This window comes from Thermothelomyces heterothallicus (genome assembly GCF_042370625.1).
Source record: "Thermothelomyces heterothallicus CBS 202.75 unplaced genomic scaffold P884_scaffold_6, whole genome shotgun sequence".
NCBI classification, from domain to species: Eukaryota; Fungi; Ascomycota; class Sordariomycetes; order Sordariales; family Chaetomiaceae; genus Thermothelomyces; species Thermothelomyces heterothallicus.
In genome coordinates, this window is record NW_027192567.1 from 1138318 (window position 1) to 1156084 (window position 17767).

Genomic DNA, 17767 nt, shown 5'->3' on the forward strand with positions numbered 1-17767 from the left:
CGCGTTGGTAAGTACGTCGCCGGGTCAGATATCGAGCAGATAGCGAGGATGCGCGATAGCTACCTTCTTCTTGGCCGCAGCGACCTTCTCGGCCTTGGCCTTGTCTTCGTCCATCGTGCACCGAGTTGGCTTTCTCCTTCACCCGAAACTAGATTTGGTTATACAATAGACGAAGCGTCCAGCAATGTTACCAATACGAGAAGGTTGCTGACGTTGGCCCAATGATTCGTTGATTCGATGAGGTGTTGTTGTGCTCTTCTTAGCAAGAGCTGCCTAAGTAGGGCGTCGCACACTTCATGCGAGGTGGCAGCTCCAAGCAAGCTGCTGCGCAGGTGCGGCAAGCATCCTAGCCCCACATGCTTAAACCGCTTGTTGCGTGGGGTTCCTCGAAAGGACCGAGTGAGCACTTGTGACGACTTCGATCTGACAAAGAGAAGCCAGCCGCAACACATCCATAGTCATGTCATTCTCGTATGGCCAACGGCACAGTATCACAGCATTGCAGCGAGGCATGGGAGCAGAAGTCTATTTACTTCCAATATCATGTCATGAGCGCGACTGTTCATAACCGCATAACTATTCCGACAATACCAAAAATAGCTTTTCCGACGGTTCTAGGTTCGGAGCCTTGTTTTTCCTCCGCCACCGAAATATTTCTATCGCTATATCACCGATTTGTTTTCCGCCTTTCATCGAGGGGTCATTCTCTTCGCCAACGCCCTCCCGTTTAGAGGATCTGCTGGAATGCGCGGTTGAGGGGCGAGCGAATGTTAGGCACGTCCTTCCAGAAGTTGATCGTGGCAATTGCCCGCTTGGCAACGCCCTCCGGGGTGAACTCGAACTTCTGTTGAGAGCAGGCAACGTTAGCAAGCGGGAAATATATATATATATAGACCAAAAGAAGCCAGGATAACTTGCCTTGTACACATCCTTGTAGGCACCCGAGACACCGAAGCGGTTGAGACCAAACTGCTCGTGGGTATACCTCTCCCAGCCAATGGTGCTCATGACCTCAACCGACAGCGACGGGATACCGTCGGGGAGAACGCTGAGCTGGTACTCCTTGGGCTGCGTGTCAAACACCTCCCAGCAGGGCATCGAGACAACACGGGCCTTGATGTTCTGCTTGGCAAGCTCCTTGACGGCGTCGACGCAGATGCACACCTCGGAACCAGTCGACACCAGCGTGATGTCAGCACCTTCCTGCTCGTGGAGGACGTAGCCGCCCTTGATGGCCTTGTCAATGACAGAGCCCTCGAGCTGCGGCAGGTTCTGGCGAGAGAGCGCAAGGATGCTGGGAGTGTGCTTGGAGATGAGAGCGACGTAGTAGGCAGCGCTGGTCTCGTTACCGTCGGCCGGACGCCAGACCATGCAGTTGGGCAGAGCACGGAAGTGGGCGAGCGTCTCGATGGGCTGGTGAGTGGGACCGTCCTCGCCGAGGCCGATCGAGTCGTGTGTCGCGACCCAGATGACGCGCACGCGCGAGAGCGCAGAGAGACGGACAGCGCCCGCAGCGTACGAGACGAAGTTGAGGAAGGTACCGCCGTAGGGAATTATGGTGCCGTAGGCGGCCAGACCGTTCAGGATGGCGCCCATACCGTGCTCACGGACACCGAAGCGGATATACCTGCCGGCGTAGTTGCCCAGGCCGGTCGAGGGAGGCTGGAAATCAACGGCGCCCTTCCACCGGGTCAGGTTGGAGCCGGTCAAGTCGGCGGAACCGCCGACAAGCTCGGGCACGGCATCGAAGATCTTGTTGAGAACAGTCTCGGAGAGCTTCCTCGACGCAACAGCCGCATCGGCAGGCGTATAGGTGGGGAGGTTCTTCTCCCAGCCCTCGGGGAGGTCGCCCTTGAGGCGGCGGGTCAGGTCTTCGTACTCAGCCTTGTACTGCTCGGCGTACTTGGCGAGCAGCTTGTTCCACTCCTCCTCCTTGGCGGCACCGGCAGCGGCCACCTTGCGGCAGTGGTCGTACACCTCCTGGGGCACGACGAAGCTCTCCTCGGGGTTGAAGCCAAACTTCTCCTTCAGCTGCTTGATATCGTCAGCCTTGAGGGGAGAGCCGTGGACGCCGTGGGTGCCCTGCTGCTTCGAGCCGTAACCGATGATGGTCTTGAGCTGGATGAGGGTCGGCTTGTCCTTGACCTCCTGGGCCTTCCTGATGGCGGCCTCGATGCCCTCGAGGTCATTGTCTCCGTCTCCGACGGACAGAATGTGCCAGCCGTACGACTCGTAGCGCTTCAGGACGTCCTCTGTGAAAGCCTGGTTGGTGTCACCGTCGATGGTGATCTTGTTGTCGTCCCAGATGGCAATCAGGTTGCCGAGCTGGAGGTGGCCGGCCAGAGAGCAAGCCTCAGCGGAGACACCCTCCATCAAGCAGCCGTCGCCAAGGAAGCAGTATGTGTAGTTGTCAACAATCTCGAAGCCCGGCTTGTTGAAGACGGCGGCGGTGTGCGCCTGGGCAATAGCAAGACCAACAGCATTGCTGATACCCTGGCCGAGCGGGCCGGTGGTGACCTCCACGCCGGGAGTGTCGTGAGCCTCGGGATGGCCGGGAGTGATGCTGTCGACTTTCTACAGGGGTGTTAAAAAACTCCACGTCGCGCTAGGATCAAGTGCAGGCGGGGAAACCTTACCCGGAAGGCCTTCAGGTCGTCAATAGAGAGGTCATAACCGTAGAGGTGGAGGAGCGCATATTGGAGCATGCAGCCATGCCCGTTGCTAGGAAGGTGTATTGTTATGTCAGCCAACCTGCCTTTTTCTGGAAAGATCCCGGGGCCGTGGGACTTACGAGAGAACGAAGCGATCCCGGTTGAGCCACTTAGGGTTCTTGGGGTTAAACCTCATGAATCTGTTGAAAAGAACGTGTGCGACAGGTGCCATGCCCCTAAGTCGGTCGTGTCAGCAGTTTCTCCGGAATCGGCGAGGGGCCAAGCCAAGCGGCCCCAAATCCTGTCGAGGAGCTTACATTGGGGCACCCGGGTGGCCCGAGTTGGCGTGAAAGGTCGCATCGGCCTAGAAAGCAAGAAGATTAGTGACTGATTTCTCATTCCGACGTGAATTCAGCGCCATGCCGCGCGGCGAGTCCTGGGCTGCGAAGATAAGCTCCCGGCATGGCTCATGGCGGGGGCCCGAACGGGCCGGATTTTGGCGGGGGCGGGGTTCTTGTTGGGAGGGGCAACCTACGGCCAGCACACGGATCGTGTTGATGGTGAGCTTGTCGACGTCGGTGTAGCCCATGTTTGCGATTGTCTGCTGGTTCCGGTTACTAAAGGGTCAATTTTTCAGCAGCAGGAGCAGCAGCAAGTTTGCGGGGAGGATGCGAAGGGGAGAAGGTTGGAAAGCTGAAGAAGGTGGGGTGTTGGTTTTATGTCGTGTCCCTGGAATCGCCTGTTGGGGGCGTTGACACCCTGCGTGGATCGGGCAGGTGGGGTTACCCACGCCCAGCGTTGGAAAGCAGTGATCTGCCGTGCGACTTCTGGTTCGCCCGGATGAAATGTCATGGTGGGGTTCTGTGGTGACTCGGGTTGAGCTCGACCGGTTCCTGCTAGTTGTGCCCGAGATTGTTTGTGCTGGTTAGGTGATTTTTGTTTAATGATAACTACCAGGGGGTCACTCTATGTGACGTCGAGGACTCGGTGACGTTACCCAGGAGCCGATCACCGGCTGCTCGAGTAATGCGATTCTATCAGGGCGTTTCAAAACCGCTACACCACGCATTTGAAAAAGGAGCCCGCACCATTGAGAGTTCTGAGCCAACCGTTGAACGGCACGTTCGTGGAGATGCGTTGCTGTGATAACTAACAATCAATGCCAATCTGTTAATCAGCATACTCGCGCACTTAGCAGCCCATATCCGCGGTGCAGCCAGCAACGCGGCGTCCCCTATCAGGTGAGGTCTTTTTCTACTCTGCCAAGCTGTAGCCATCCCGAAGTTATCTATCCGAAGTTTTTGCGTCTGAATTGGATTGCGAGATCTGGAACACAGCCTTGCCTAGGTGCCGCGTGCTAGAGATATTTCATTTTGCTCGGATAGCGGGGCACCGGGGGGGTGGGGGGGAGGGGGGGCAATGCCGCGCCATACCTATGTTGGTACTCCGTAGGGTGAAAGCGTTATTGGATGGCCTTTTTCATCAAAGGAGAAAAATAAAGGGACAATCAATCACATCGCTAACTGCGGTATTCATTAGGGCCGTCGCTCACCGAGCTCGGCCAATCTTTGGTTTACAATTGGAAAGATCGAGATGCAGATTGCAGGGCTCTTTCCTCTGCCGGTCGCACTGCTTTGCACTCAAAAGTAAGGTTTGCCCGAAGTATTTGTCAACCGTAAAAGCTGCAGGAGTAGAATTTCGAGGTCGTAGTGGGGCTGCACTAGCGATTTGAATACTGGCCTCCCACTTTCCCGCCTGGTTGCGCAGCGATGATGCATTCAGGCTAATTTCAAATCTCGATGGATCTCAACCTCCACAGAGAGATGAGGCTGAAGAGGTCGGTCGACTCCGTAACAAGCAATTATCAAACAAAAGCAAGCTGAAGGATGGTCGGCAGAAAAGGGGCATCTTCAGGGGCAAAACCCAAAACCGGCAAAACCAGTGCCGCGAACACGAAAAGTCGGCCAAAAAAGGGACCGGCTGCTCTCTCGTCCAAGGAAACGGAGGATGGGCGAGGCCAGAAACGAACGATCTCGCCCGAGGAGAGGAAACGCCAGCAGCGTGTCTTAGATGTGTTCAGGCACGCATTTAGCGAGGTCCTTTCCTCGCCGAGCTTTACCGACACGTTGCAATCCGTGAAACAAGCGCTGTACGATCGGGACTTTGCAAGAGCATTTGGCAACCCGGAGTACCTGGAAGTGTATGCGGCCCGATGGAGTCCGACGCGGGCTCTGTGTTATGCTTCTGTGTTGGAGAGAATCAGGGACCATCTGCAATCGCTATCATGTCCCGCTCCGAATAATACCGTGCAAAATCAGGAAGTTCACCAAAACGGCGGCGACGAGGGCGAACCTCTCGCCCACGACCCGCTCACCCCCCGCCAACTCAACATTTTCTCCATCGGTGGCGGAGCAGCGGAGCTCGTCGCTCTAGGAGCCTTCCTCAGCCATCAGCCTTCCTCCTCCTCCTCCTCCTACCCTCCCTTGTCAGGCGCCATCACTCTCCTCGATTCCGGCCCCTGGGAAGCCGTCGTCACCAAGCTCACCGAGGCCCTCACCACTCCCCCGCCCATATCCAAGTACGCCAGCGAAGCGGCCAAACTCGCCAACGCCGCCATGGTCCCTCCCTCGCGGTTTGCCGCGTCTGTCCTCCGGCAGGACGCCTTCGCCCTCGACAGGAGCTCCCTCCCCGCCGTGCTCGGCGCGGCCCCGCTCCTGGTCACCCTTCTCTTCACCCTCAACGAGCTCTTCACGGCGGGCGGCCTGCGCCGAACCACGACCTTGCTGCTCAACCTGACCGCCGCCGTCCCCGTGGGCTCCCTGCTGCTCGTCGTCGACAGCCCCGGCAGCTACTCGGAGGCCGCCGTCGGCAAGGAGGCCAAGCGGTACCCGATGCACTGGCTGCTCGACAGGGTCCTGCTCGCCACCCGGGACGAGCCGGTCGGCGGGCGGCGCTGGGCCAAGCTCGAGTCGCACGAGTCGCTTTGGTTCCGCCTGGCCGGCGAGCAAGGGGGCGGGCTGGACTACCCCATTGCCCTGGAGAATATGCGGTATCAGATGCACCTCTACAGGGCAGAGGATGCAAACCAGGATGAGGACGAGGAGAAGGAGGAGGGTGATGGTGACAAAAACGATGATTGAGGCGGGGTATTCTTGGTTCTATTCTTCCGAGCTCGATAGGTCGATCTCGACCCATGCAGACCAAAAAAGAGAGAGAGAGACAAAAGAAAAAGAAAAAAAAAAAAAGAATAAGAAGGGGGAAAAAACCAAGACAAGCCGTCACCCATCTACGCCCAGACAAGCTTCTTGATCGAGTGGCCCAGCTGTTCCAACAGGGTCGTGTTCTTCTTGGCCTCCGCCAATGAGATGATGTCGCCCTTCTCGACCAGGCCCGCCTCCTCCGGACTCTTGCCCGCAAGACGGGGCTGGTTCCGGATCGCCAGCCTCTCGATCTCGGCCGCGATCAGCAGCACCTGCTGGATCTCGGTCAGGCGCGTGATGGCGCCCGGCTCGTCCTGCATGCTCCTCGACGACGTGTCGGCCGCCGACGTCTGGCTGTGCAGCGCTTTGAGGGCGATCTTGCGCGGCGCTGCCGTCTGCGGGCGGCGGCTGAGCAACCCGGCGAGACCGGACGCGGCTGGCGCGGATCCGGCGTCTCGTGCGGCGGCGGCAGCAGCAGTGGGCGCCCCGCCCTCCTCGGAGCCGCGAGCCTGGGCCGTGCTAGAGGACATGGACGACAGCGAGCGCGTGTTGACGCGCGTGATGTCGGTCAGGCCCGGTCTGTACTCGATGACCAGCCCGACGTTGCGCGTGTCGTCGGTCTGCGCGGGCGAGATGGTCGACGTGATGTAGGTGCCGAGCTTGATCTTTTGGACGTGGGCCAGGTCGACGCGGTCGAAGGACGACACCTTGTCCAGGTTCCAGTCGAATCGGCAGAGATAGAGCGCCACGTCGGTCAGGAGGAGGACGGCCTCCTCCATGGAGGCACTCCGCACCGTGTCGGGGACGTGAGGCGTGAGCAGTGTCCAGCCACCGACGAACTCTTCGTCCTCGTCGGCGACGACGCGCTTCTGGCAGAGCTCGATGGCCTGTTGGCGCATGTTCTGCATGGAGACGGCCGGGTCCTTGGTCATCATGGTGGCCTCGAACTCCTCAAACACGAGCGAAGTGACGTTGCCGAGGAGGAAGTCAATGCTGGCTTGGAGGAAGAAGTCGTTGAACATGCTTGGCAGATGCTGTTAATTGACAAATCCCGGTGTCCCAAACACGTTATTGCTGTGACCGGCAGACTCACCCGTTGAACAAGCGAGTCAGTGACAGACCGGCGTCGGTCAGCGCACCACGGTAGTTCCTCTTCCTCGTTCGCGTGTAGTCGCCCTTCATGGCACCCGTGGAAGCGTATTGCTTAGAGATGGCATCGCCGTTATCCGCCCATAGCGTGTTGAACCAGACGTTCTCCTGGTCCTTCTGCGCGGCCATGTCGAAGCCCTCTTCCTTGAGCTGCAGATCCAGCATGTATTTGGCAAACGAGCTCTGGCAGACGTTGGTCCGGTCCAGACAGTCCATGCAGTTGGTCCGTAGCACGCCCTTCTGCCGAGTCTCGAGGCGGTCATTGACCGAGACAGAGCTCCCAAACCGCTCGAGCTGGCCGCCCAGGGTCTGCAGGAGGAACGAGACGTTTTCGAACTTCATGCCGCGGCAGACGTCGTGAAAATCAAACCACTCAAACTCGACCTTGTCAGCCCCCGGTCCTGCCTCCTCGTTGAGCTGCTGTATGTTCTTTTCGTACACCTCGGCAATAGGCGCCTCCACCCCGTGTTTCTCGACCAGGTTCACGACCTGAACCGAGCCATAGCGCTTGCGCAGGCCTTCGAAATGCTTCTTGAGCGCCGCAAAGTTGGACTCGGGCGAATGCTGCATCACCGGCACGGGCTTGAGGGAGTACGGCGACTGGGTGAAGAACAGGGGGATGCTCCCTCTTGTCTGCACGAACGAGTACACCTTTGCGTTGGGATCCCAGGCCGCGTCCGCGGGCGAGAGGATCTGCTCCGACTCGACCGAGTTTGCCACGTTGCCCTCCTCGTCAATGCCGCGGCGGAGGTACCGCAGCCCGGCGCGCTTGATGGAGCGCCGCGAGATGAGGGTGATGTCGAACCTCTTCTCGGTCGGCCTCATGTCCGCCGAAGCCTTGTCGGCCGGCGACGGCGACGCGGCCCTGGAGGAGGAAAAGTCGCTGAGCTCGACCGAATCCTTGTACGCGCCGTCATCCTGCGGCGGGTTGCTGTCCACGACGAACGTCCGCTGGCCCACGAACCCTTGCATCAGGGGCAGGGCGAGGCTGTCCACGCCGGCGTCGATGAACGGTTGGATGATGCTGCGGTTCCAGAAGTACGTCTGCTCGACGTGCTCGTGCAGCGGCACCAGCGGCGTCTCGGGCACCTTGGGGTTCGTCATGCTGCGCGTGATGTCGTGGTCGTAGGCAAAGTAGAACGTCTTGCTCGACCCAAACAGAATCTGGCTCGTCCGCAACAGTTTCGGCAGCAAGCTGATGGCGGCCGCCGTCCCACCCGTGCCACTCGCAGCGCCCAGCTTAGCCGCCTCCCCGGACGCTTTCCCCTCCCCTTTACTACTACTATCACCACTCCCCCGGGGGGCGGCCCTGTCATCCGCGCTCAGGCCCATCATCCTCTTTTGATCCATCGCCCACCCGGACCGACTGAACCACCTCTGCGCGAATCTCCCGTAGCTCCCCCTCTTCCCAATCACGTCCTGCACGACACTGCTCCGCCTCCCGTCAGAAGCAGCACCAGCAGCCGAACCCGTCGTCGGCCCGGCCGTAGCGGCTTCCGTGTCGCTCATCACTTCCCCGGCATCATCGCGCCCTCCGACCTCGTCGCCGCCCCTCTCGTCAGACCCGGACAATATCCCTTCCTCGTCCGCGCTCGCCGCGGCGGTGGACGCGTCGGCGCTCCCGTCGTCGCCGTCCTCCAGGGACTCCCTCCGGCCGCGGAGGGAGGCGGCGGTCCGCGCGATGGCCTCGGCGGCCTCGTGCTGCGATGTGCACGGCGTCAGGGCGACCTCCGTGACGACGTAGACGGGCAGGCCGCGGATGGAGGCGACCTGCTGGCGGCGGGTGATGGAGATGAGGTAGCTGTAGTGGAAGACGGTGACGAGACCTGGTTTGGGGTGGGGGGAAAAGGGGGGGGGATTGTTCAGGTCAGTGGACCAAACCAGTTATATCGTGAATTCTTGGGGTCAGGAGAAAGAGGGGATGGGGAGCATAATGTCGGGAGGAGGGGGAGGGGGAGGGGGAGGGGAGGTGATGGAAGGGAGCGGGTTGGATTGCCGCATACCGACGATACCAAAGGCCTCGAAGGAGGAGTTGGGCGGCAGAGATGAGGGATCGGGCGCAGCGTCTCGCGGGATGGGGGAGATGGAGGCATCTCCGTACTTGATCCGCACAGGCGGGAGGGCCGCGGAACGTTGATGCGAGTCTTTTCGCGCGTTGAGCGGGTGCAGCACCAGCCCGTCGACGGCGGCGCAGATGATGATCTTGCGCGCCAGACCCGGCATGGCTTGAGGTGGTGCTTGTGATTCCTCGTCTGCGTCTGGGGTAGCGTAAGGATAAAACGAAAAAGAAGCTAAAGTTAGATCATGCTCGAAATCACTATCAGAAAAGAGCAGCTGCGACTCGCGAAGGTTTATTTTGTGGCTTTTATCCGTCTATTCTCTGTGAGGTAAACAGTGAAACAAAACGGTCAACCATGGAACAGCCGAAGCTCCTGCTCTGGCAAGATGATCAGTCAAGGAGAACACAACAGCGGCCCACACACCCGGGTTCTGGCCCGAGGAGGCTGTCGTGGAAACTCGGGGCCTGACTTGGCGCCGATGATGTTGTAGTGCAGGTCCGCGTGTGGGGTCCTTAACCGATCCCGCAGCCCACCTGAGAGCCGTCATTCTGCAGGCCGCCCCATGCGCCACTGCCGAATGGAAATCGAGCGAAAAGAGATATCTACTAGGATGTGTTGCAACCCCAACCCTCCCCTCGGTCGTGATGGTATCAGAATTAGGAGAATCCAATATGTATTTCCCGACGCCTGCCGGCTAGACCACGCACGCTAGAATACAGAACGGCTGGGCATGGTCGAAACCCTACTCTCTGCACCAAGCGGGTTCCAATCTCCTCGGGCGTTCATCGTCCTGGCAGTGCCAACCACTGACTCAACCCATCCTTGTGGATGCATCCTCTCGTATTCATTTGCCACGACTGAATGTACTCTTTCCTTCCCTCTCCTCTGCCCTTCTCTCGGATAAGCCTCCTTACATGGCCAGACGCTCAACCTTGTCGCGAAGGGCGCGAATCTTGGAGTTGAGATCCGAGGCCTCGTTCGAGGTAAGGGAAACAGCAATGACCGCCCGCGAGACACCGCAGGCACGGCCGAGGGCAACCTTGCTGGGGACGTACTGCAATCACAACAAGTCAGCATCTCATTGTCCGCCGCTGGTTGGGATCGGGCTACGCACCACGTAGGGCACGTTCTTCTCCTCGCTAATGAGGGGGATGTGAAGGACGATGCTCAAGGGCTGGGTATCGGCGGCGAGGATGACGAGCTCGCTCGTGCCGCGGTTGATCCTGGTGTCTGTCAGTCGTAGATCACATCGCGATTCAAGAGAGCATGGACGTACGACTTGGTCGTCTCGTTCTAGCGTCGAGAGTTAGCACGCGGTCCGACGGCAACAAAACGGCGGGTTCGTCTTACAGCGCCCTTCTTGAGCTGGCGGTAGTGGCTGGCCTGCTGGACGCAGTCGAGCAGCTCCTGGACCAGCGCGGGGTCCTCGGCCTTGGGCCAGGCGGCGGACTCGTTCTGAGCAGACATGGCGTCGTATATTTGGGCAATTGAACGGATGAGGATTGATTGGTCGAGGCGTGCTTGTCTCCAGGGTTCACTGCGTTTGCTCGCCCTGGTTTTGTGGGGGGGACTGCCTGTTGGAGAAAGCGATCGCGAGGGACGGACAGCAAAGGGAGGCGAAAAACCAGAATGTGCTTGCGAATAACTTCGTACACTAGATACAGCAGCAAATTACGGCACTTGCTGCAAACTTTGGGCGGTCAAGGTCGGCAGAATGGGCTTAGGTCGGACCGGCACACGGATTACCTAATTGGATTGATGGAGGTGGAGGTGGCTGAGGTGCCGGGCTGCTGCCGAGCAAAGCTCTCCGCGGCACAGCCAACCAACCTGCAACCTTGGAAACACCTCGCCCCGAGCCAACCTTGAACTGTTAACTAACTCCCGACGACATCCACCCGACGTTGGAGCTTCAGACTTCCAACACGCCACTCCATCGCGCAATCGCATCCGTTGCCCTCGAGATACAGGTTATCTTGACACTTTCGTCGCCGCCCTCAAACCTTCACAATGTCTTCAGACGCTTGGTAAGTTCAATCGTTGGCCCATCCTCTCCTCTCCCCCCCCCCCCCCCCAAAAAAAAAACACGCCGTGCTGCCCTGCTGCCATCAACACCCAGCACACCAAGACCGCTCTCGCGGGGTAGCATGGCGCGTCATTACAGTGCATAAACTGTGGTTCTTCAATTGATGGACGTACTGAGCTGACAATTTCGTTTCCCTAGCCCCGTTTACGCGGTCAGTTGTCCTCCGTCCTGTCGAGTCGCCAACCTGTTGGCGGTGACCATCATTACCCTCGGTGCCCCGAGTCGATTCGATCGAATCGGAACCGCCACACAGGCGCACCCGTAGACGCTCGCTCTCGTACTGACATGACAGCAGCCCTTCTTCGGTGCCATGGGCTGCACAGCAGCCATCGTCTTCACCTGCCTCGGCGCCTCGTACGGCACGGCCAAGTCGGGTGTCGGCATCGCCGCCATGGGTGTCCTGCGGCCTGATCTCATCGTCAAGAGTGCGTATACTCACGTCCGGGTCGCGCACGACGTGGCCGGGAAGACGGTTCTAACACGTGCTTGTAGACATTGTTCCCGTCATTATGGCCGGTATCATTGGTATCTACGGCCTCGTGGTGTCGGTTCTTATCTCGGATGGCCTTAAGCAAGACAATTACGCGCTCTTCACGGGCTTCATCCAGCTCGGCGCTGGTCTTGCGGTCGGTCTAGCGGGCATGGCTGCTGGATTCGCCATCGGCATTGTCGGTGATGCTGGCGTCCGCGGCACAGCGCAGCAACCACGCCTGTTCGTCGGCATGATCCTGATTCTCATTTTCGCCGAAGTCTTGGGTAAGTTGTCAAATCCTGTTCGAGGGACATTGGGGTTAATCGCTAACCGTCTTAGGTCTATATGGCTTGATCGTTGCGCTGCTCATGAACTCCAAGGCCACAATCAACATTACCTGCTAAACGGCATGCTTGCTTGAACACGGACGGCGGACGGGCGGACAAGCTGTAACTATCCATAGCCCATTCCTGTCCGTGAGCATTTCGCAGATCGCGGCCGCCTACATATGTATATGCATATGTGTATGCATATGACACCACGCCGGCAGCGGTTCGACATGGGGGTTTGACATGGGGGTTTGACATGGGGGTTTGCCAGAAGGGGGCGAAGGTGTGAACGATGGAGGTCAGTCATGTGGGGGTTGAGCAAGCGGCGCATCATGGGCACGGTTGGTTAATGGCTTCGCGGGACGTACATGTACTATTGTCACATTCGGGTGCTCATCGCTCTGGGTTTCGGTTTCTCATCATAGAAGGATGATGGGCGAGATTGTAGTCTAGCTGGCAATGGTTGCTGCACTTCGCGTCTCATCTATCTCTGGATATATTCACTCAGTAGTTGAGGCGGAAGAAGTCGTGTCATCCGTTTTGTTTGGCTGAAATACTCTTCCCGTTGGCTAGCTTGACGCACACCTCATCATCGACCCACGCTCATTCCCTCCCTTCTCCAAGACAGTTCCGTTCTACCCGGGGGTTACTGTTCCAGAGTATGACGCGTTTGTTTGACACCTGTCACTCTTCTAAACATGACCCCTCCAATCTTTCTTGCCTTCCGTCCACTTGTCTAAATCACGGACTCGGACATTCCCCCACCCCCTGATTATCCACCCATCTTTGCTGCCCCCCACTCACCTACCCACACCACCAACAACACTTTTCACGCCTATCCCCGTTTTGACTACTAACTCACCCCAACTCCACCCACGCAGAAAATCTCTTTCGGCGCATCTCGGCCTTCAACCAGCACGAAAGCAAGCCTTGCCCGGCTAGCTCAATCGGTAGAGCGTGAGACTCTTAAGTCTTAGGTCCATCTCAAGGTTGTGGGTTCGACCCCCACGTCGGGCTCAATTCCCGTCCGCGATTGGAAGCATTCTTTTTTGAACGCGTTTTTTTCTCTTTCGTTTGATCATGCTCTCTTTTCCTCTGGGACTCGAGAGACATCATAGCGTCTTCAAGGCTCCTTGTCTTCTCTTCTTTCACTCTTCTCGTCTCGTCTCTTATTCGAATGAAGCGTTTGTTGACCTGATCTTCTTAGACTCGACCCGGTTCTCCTTTCTGGGCAGCTGACGACTAATGAGCCTTGGTGCTTGGAAACTAGCTAGTCAGATTGAGGTGCCTCCACGACTTTACAAAAGCGTGGCTGTTATGAACTGCTGCGATTTCCTAGTTGGGATTACATGGCATCGTGAGTGGTCAACCAATGTTTCCATCAGAGGGGTGAACTTCTAGGCTTCAGACTCCCAAGTCTCGATGCACCTCACTCATTCACAACACGCTCTACCGTCAGGGCAAAGCCGAGTAAATATGTCTCAGTATTACCATTAAACTTAAGGATTATTAATCGGCTACTGGACAATTAGGTAAAAAAGTCCGAGTAGCAGGCGTGATAGGTCTGGCCAGCTATAGACTGCTTGCTGGTCCGTCATGCTGTCCCTAAGTCCAGAGATTTGGCCCCAACCCAACCGTTTAGACTCCTCTCCCGCCCGGCATCTCGGTCATGCATGCGTGCATTCATCCCCTACTACGATATAGATCCAAAACCCACACTTCGTTGATTCTGGTGTATAGGGCTAACGGCCTTCTCAAGCCACCTGCCATCTAGGCAGGATTTTCCGACAATCACCACCTAAAAGAAAAAAGAACATTTTTCCCTTTTAAATGACATACTGGAACAACATTAGCGGACATTCCTGCCATAGACGCGGAGAAAAGGCAAGGGGTGAAGGGAATTCTTCTTTTTCTTTTTCTTTCTTTTTTTTTAAAAAAAAATATAGGCTTACCGGAATGAACAGGTACGGCACCTGCCTCTCGTACTCCCGCCAGGCCTCGCCGTACTTCTGCCTGCAGCGGTGGATATCGCGCCAGGCGCGGTGGGCGATCATGACGACGAAGAAGACGGGGTAGAACCAGGGGAAGGGGCTGTTGAAGCCGGTGATGAGGGCCCAGGTGGTGGCAAAGTAGACGTCGCAGGTGTAGTGGACCTTGCGGGCCATGCCGTACCAGCCGTCGGCGAGGATCTTGTCGCCCAGGCCGGTCTCGATGGTCTTGGGGTTGTGCAGGGTCTGCCAGGGGACCTGGGGGAAGGTGTTGCGCTTGATGAGGGTGCCGCGCTCCATGGCGCGGAAGCGGTTCTTCTGGCTGTTGCAGCTGTCCCAGACCCAGTAGACGAAGAGGTAGCTGACGTAGAGGAAGGCCAGGGCCCAGCGGTTCCAGCGGTACGTCTCGGGCGCGTGGTTGGCCAGGTAGATGGTGCAGTGGCAGTAGGACAGCGGCACGCCCGAGAGGTTCCAGAAGATGAGCATGAAGCCCCACTTCTCGTAGTACATGTCCCAGGTGGTGACGATGAGCTCCTCGCCCTTGGCCGTCGCGTTGCCGTAGAGGAAGTGGGCCATCATGAGGAAGCCGACCTCGCCCGAGACGTAGCCGTAGCGGTCGTACTGGCGGGCCGCGGCGGCGCAGGACAGGAGGAACAGGATGTACCAGGGCATGCGCACCTCGAAGAACATCTTGAAGTCGAGGATGCCAAACATGCGGGGGTTCAGCTCGGCGCCCATGAAGAAGTCGTAGATGTGGTTGCCCGACATGCGGAGCTGGGCGCCGCGGGCCAGGGCCGAGACGTATGCGATGATGGAGACGAGAAAGCCGGACAGGATGGAGACGGACAGCAGCGGGCCGAACTCGTCGATGAGGGTATAGAGCGGGAAGACGCCCGAGAAGTGCAGGGCGGCGACGATGGCGAGCGTGGCGTACCAGGACGTGTAGGCGGAGCAGTAGTACTTGAGCTGCTTGCCGCCCTCATGGGGCAGCGGCTTGCCGTAGGCCCAGATGCCCGGCATGAGGCAGTAGAAGATGCCCTCGACGACGAAGAAGATCCAGTAAATGAGCCAGGCCTTGGTGTGGGGGAAGGCGCCCGTGTAGACGAGGTGGACGAGGTGCTTGGCGAAGTCACCCCAGCTCTGGCCGGGCTCGCGCACGGGGAAGCCGCCGTCGTAGTAGGTCGCGCCGATCCACATGTACCACATGAGGCACGGGAAGCCGACCATCATGAGAGAGACGAACCACGGCCCGCCAAATTCGTACTCGCCCGAGAAGTGCGTGAGCGTGCGGTCGATGACCTTGGGCTTCTCCTCGGCGTCGCTCAGCTTGCCATTAGCCTTGCTCGGCTTTCCATTGGCCTTGGCCGAGTTCACGACGGATGACACCTCGGACGCGTCGCTGTCGATGGGCGTCTCAGGGGGGGTGAGCTCGTCGATGTGCTCGGTGAACTTTGGCGCCGGGCGCCGGCGCACTTGCTTGCTCTCCATGACCTCGATAGCAGAGGTGGACTCGGCGTCAGACTCGGGAAGGACCTGGGCTTTGCGGCGTGTGCTGCGTGTGCTGCGACGGCCCGGAGTCTCGACCATGCCGTCGAAGAGCTCCTTTTTCCTGAGGCTGCGGTCAGCGATGTAACAGAAGAAGAAAATTTGAACAACCAAAAGGAGGGAAACAATATGTTCTTGTTTCAAAAAAAAAAATCGTCATTGACTTACCTCGGCGTTTGCCTCAGCGAGTATCTGCTAGACATCTTGGCCGGACGCGATCGTTTTTATACCATGAAATTTTCAGGGGCAAAACCGGGATCGCAAAGCTCGAGCCGCGAGAAAGAGTGGCTAAGATGCTCAAACACTAGTATTTGCAGAACGAATGTCATGCGCTTTGCCCAGGGAAGCCTTGACGGCCAAAAGAACGCCTGGCAGTTCTCCGGGGGCGGTGAAGCGGGAGAAGAAAAGGAAAGGTGGGTGCAAAGGAGCGAACGAAAAAAAGGAAACAGGCCGTGGTTCCAAGACAACGGCACCCTGGTGTTTGGTCGATGGCGCACTGCAATCTGCCGATTGTGCACGTGTGGCTGCAGGAACCAATTGTTGCTGCTGGATTGTTGACCAATCTTGACCCGGCAATAGAAAGAGAGTCGCATTTCCCCACATTTTTGGCCTTTCCTGCTATGTTGGGGGCTTTCTGGTGCTCGCTTCGCGAAAATACTAGTATTAGCTAATACGATCAATCAACCGCTTAGCGCTGCGACAAAACCAAGCAAGAAAACAGGATCTCTTCTCCAATACTAGTATTCCAGGTTGCGCTCAAACGGTCTCGGATATTGTGACCCCATTGTATGTTATCCGTCCGGGGGGAGGGGGGTGGGGGGGAGGGCACGGAATTGCTCGTTCTTCGGCGACCGGAACTGAGACAAGGGAGCGAAGTCGCCATGGTAGAACCAGTCGGAGTCGCTCGCATTGTTGGTTTACATATTGTTTGGTGAACAGGTCCCGCGGGTGTTGTTTTGTTGTCAGTACTATATATACTAGTATTAGTTAAATATTCCAGGCATTGATTGTCCTTGCCAGATGTTCAGCAGTCATACTCAGAGTTCCATCAACGCCTCACCCAACGCCATCCCATTACGGTGGGGTACAGAGTAAAAGGCAGGAGAATCAATCCAATTAGACACGGATTCGAACTCGGCTTCACACCCCATCTGACTCGCCCTGCAACAGCTGGTACCCGTCCTCCGGTGGCAGCACCATCGCCGAGATGGCCAGCCCGACCCCGGCCAGCAGCGCGATACCCGCGCTGAACGTGCACAGATACCACGACGAGTCGAGGCGATATCCGGGCACCAGAAACAAGTCGTCATGATCAAAGGCATACGCCTGACAAAATCATCAGCCCAAAATAGTCCTTCCAAAATAGGAGAGTGGGAGGGAAAAAAAATGTGGCAAGGACTTCTTACCACGATGGCCATGCCGAGGAACTCGGCCGCCGCCACGGCCGCCAGCATGCCCCCGAGCGCCTTCCAGCCGCTGCCCTCCCTCTTCACCCTGCCGCCCACCAGGATGACGACGAACCCGGCGAGGGCCGCCAGCTCCGCGACGACGGCAAGATTCATCAGGAAGCCCGTGGTGCGCCACATGGAGCAGAAGGAGCGCTCGTCGCCCTCGCACCGCCACTGCTCCGGGAAGGGCACGCATTTCCTGCCCGTGGTGGACGCGGAACACCGCCTGTGCAGGCCGATGGTGTCGGTAACGGTGCCTCCCGACGGTGAGGGGACGGTCAGAGTGACCCATTTGGGCGAGACGAGCGAGGTGATGGTCATGGAGGTGGCTGCAGAAGGGGAGAACGGAAGATGAGGAGGGGATGGTTAGCGATTAGACGGTGTTCTGGCTTGACGAGAATAATACATAATAACATGAGATCGTAATAAAACCAAGAGACGAACGAGAGAGAGAGGATGGTCATGATCGTCGAGATGTCACGGCTGGCCGGCTTCGTCCCGTAGTGACTCCGCGGTCCAGTAGATCCAATTCCCCATACCCATTCCTAGCGCGCGCAGCATGCAGTACATACAAGCAACCAGCAACGTGGGGACGACCAGCTAGGAAACGACATCGCCAAGATGAACGGAGCGTTTCTCTCACTCACCGGCAAGCAAAGCGACCAGCGCTACGCTATACACCACGGTGCGCGTCATGGTGGCAACCTGAGACGGAATTTTACTTCAGAAAACGATTGGAAGCGATAAGCAGGGGAAGGAGGCTGCGCATCAAGCGGCCAGCAAGTCGAGCAGAGAGAGCTTATAAGCCCGTCTGTTATAAGCTCACAGGGCGAAAAAAAAAA

General features: G+C 57.9%; 7 protein-coding genes and 1 non-coding gene across 8 annotated transcripts; 3 read left to right on the forward strand and 5 right to left on the reverse strand.

Annotated features, from left to right (window-relative positions):
- Positions 1-425: 425 nt before the first annotated feature.
- On the reverse strand, positions 426-3348 carry P884DRAFT_283823 (Transketolase, thiamine diphosphate binding domain-containing protein). The gene is made up of 6 exons (XM_069443685.1): positions 3187-3348; positions 2969-3015; positions 2792-2887; positions 2637-2721; positions 919-2574; positions 426-844 (listed from the first exon to the last, which is right to left on the reverse strand). The coding sequence occupies exons 1-6, from the start codon at positions 3238-3240 to the stop codon at positions 728-730; spliced, it is 2055 nt and encodes a 684-aa protein (XP_069299425.1). The 5' UTR covers positions 3241-3348; the 3' UTR covers positions 426-727.
- Positions 3349-4250: 902 nt separating this feature from the next.
- Positions 4251-5931, forward strand: P884DRAFT_114908 (uncharacterized protein). Its single transcript, XM_069437102.1, has 3 exons — positions 4251-4297; positions 4471-4488; positions 4549-5931. The coding sequence occupies exons 2-3, from the start codon at positions 4475-4477 to the stop codon at positions 5789-5791; spliced, it is 1257 nt and encodes a 418-aa protein (XP_069299426.1). The 5' UTR covers positions 4251-4297; positions 4471-4474; the 3' UTR covers positions 5792-5931.
- A 6-nt stretch (positions 5932-5937) lies between these two features.
- Positions 5938-9250, reverse strand: P884DRAFT_283825 (SacI homology domain-containing protein; the record flags this gene model as incomplete). Its single annotated transcript, XM_069443686.1, has 3 exons — positions 9004-9250; positions 6945-8826; positions 5938-6874 (listed from the first exon to the last, which is right to left on the reverse strand). Exons 1-3 carry the CDS (start codon positions 9221-9223, stop codon positions 5938-5940), a joined length of 3039 nt encoding a protein of 1012 aa, XP_069299427.1. The 5' UTR covers positions 9224-9250.
- Positions 9251-9970: 720 nt separating this feature from the next.
- Positions 9971-10527, reverse strand: P884DRAFT_196303 (50S ribosomal protein L30e-like protein; the record flags this gene model as incomplete). Its single annotated transcript, XM_069437971.1, has 4 exons — positions 9971-10114; positions 10175-10283; positions 10337-10353; positions 10411-10527. The coding sequence occupies 4 exons, from the start codon at positions 10525-10527 to the stop codon at positions 9971-9973; spliced, it is 387 nt and encodes a 128-aa protein (XP_069299428.1).
- A 911-nt stretch (positions 10528-11438) lies between these two features.
- On the forward strand, positions 11439-12019 carry P884DRAFT_196166 (V-ATPase proteolipid subunit C-like domain-containing protein; the record flags this gene model as incomplete). The annotated part of the gene is made up of 3 exons (XM_069437958.1): positions 11439-11568; positions 11636-11899; positions 11955-12019. Coding segments are annotated over 3 exons (459 nt in total), but the record flags the coding sequence as incomplete, so codon positions are not given.
- An 857-nt stretch (positions 12020-12876) lies between these two features.
- On the forward strand, positions 12877-12961 carry P884DRAFT_t55. The gene has a single exon. It is a non-coding gene; the product is annotated as a tRNA-Lys (tRNA).
- Positions 12962-13627: 666 nt separating this feature from the next.
- P884DRAFT_283828 (Delta(24(24(1)))-sterol reductase like protein) lies at positions 13628-15893 on the reverse strand (the record flags this gene model as incomplete). Its single annotated transcript, XM_069443687.1, has 4 exons — positions 15646-15893; positions 15232-15547; positions 13897-15195; positions 13628-13714 (listed from the first exon to the last, which is right to left on the reverse strand). The coding sequence occupies exons 1-4, from the start codon at positions 15678-15680 to the stop codon at positions 13628-13630; spliced, it is 1737 nt and encodes a 578-aa protein (XP_069299430.1). The 5' UTR covers positions 15681-15893.
- A 621-nt stretch (positions 15894-16514) lies between these two features.
- P884DRAFT_114980 (uncharacterized protein) lies at positions 16515-17525 on the reverse strand. The gene is made up of 2 exons (XM_069437103.1): positions 16884-17525; positions 16515-16803 (listed from the first exon to the last, which is right to left on the reverse strand). The coding sequence occupies exons 1-2, from the start codon at positions 17244-17246 to the stop codon at positions 16618-16620; spliced, it is 549 nt and encodes a 182-aa protein (XP_069299431.1). The 5' UTR covers positions 17247-17525; the 3' UTR covers positions 16515-16617.
- Positions 17526-17767: the final 242 nt, after the last annotated feature.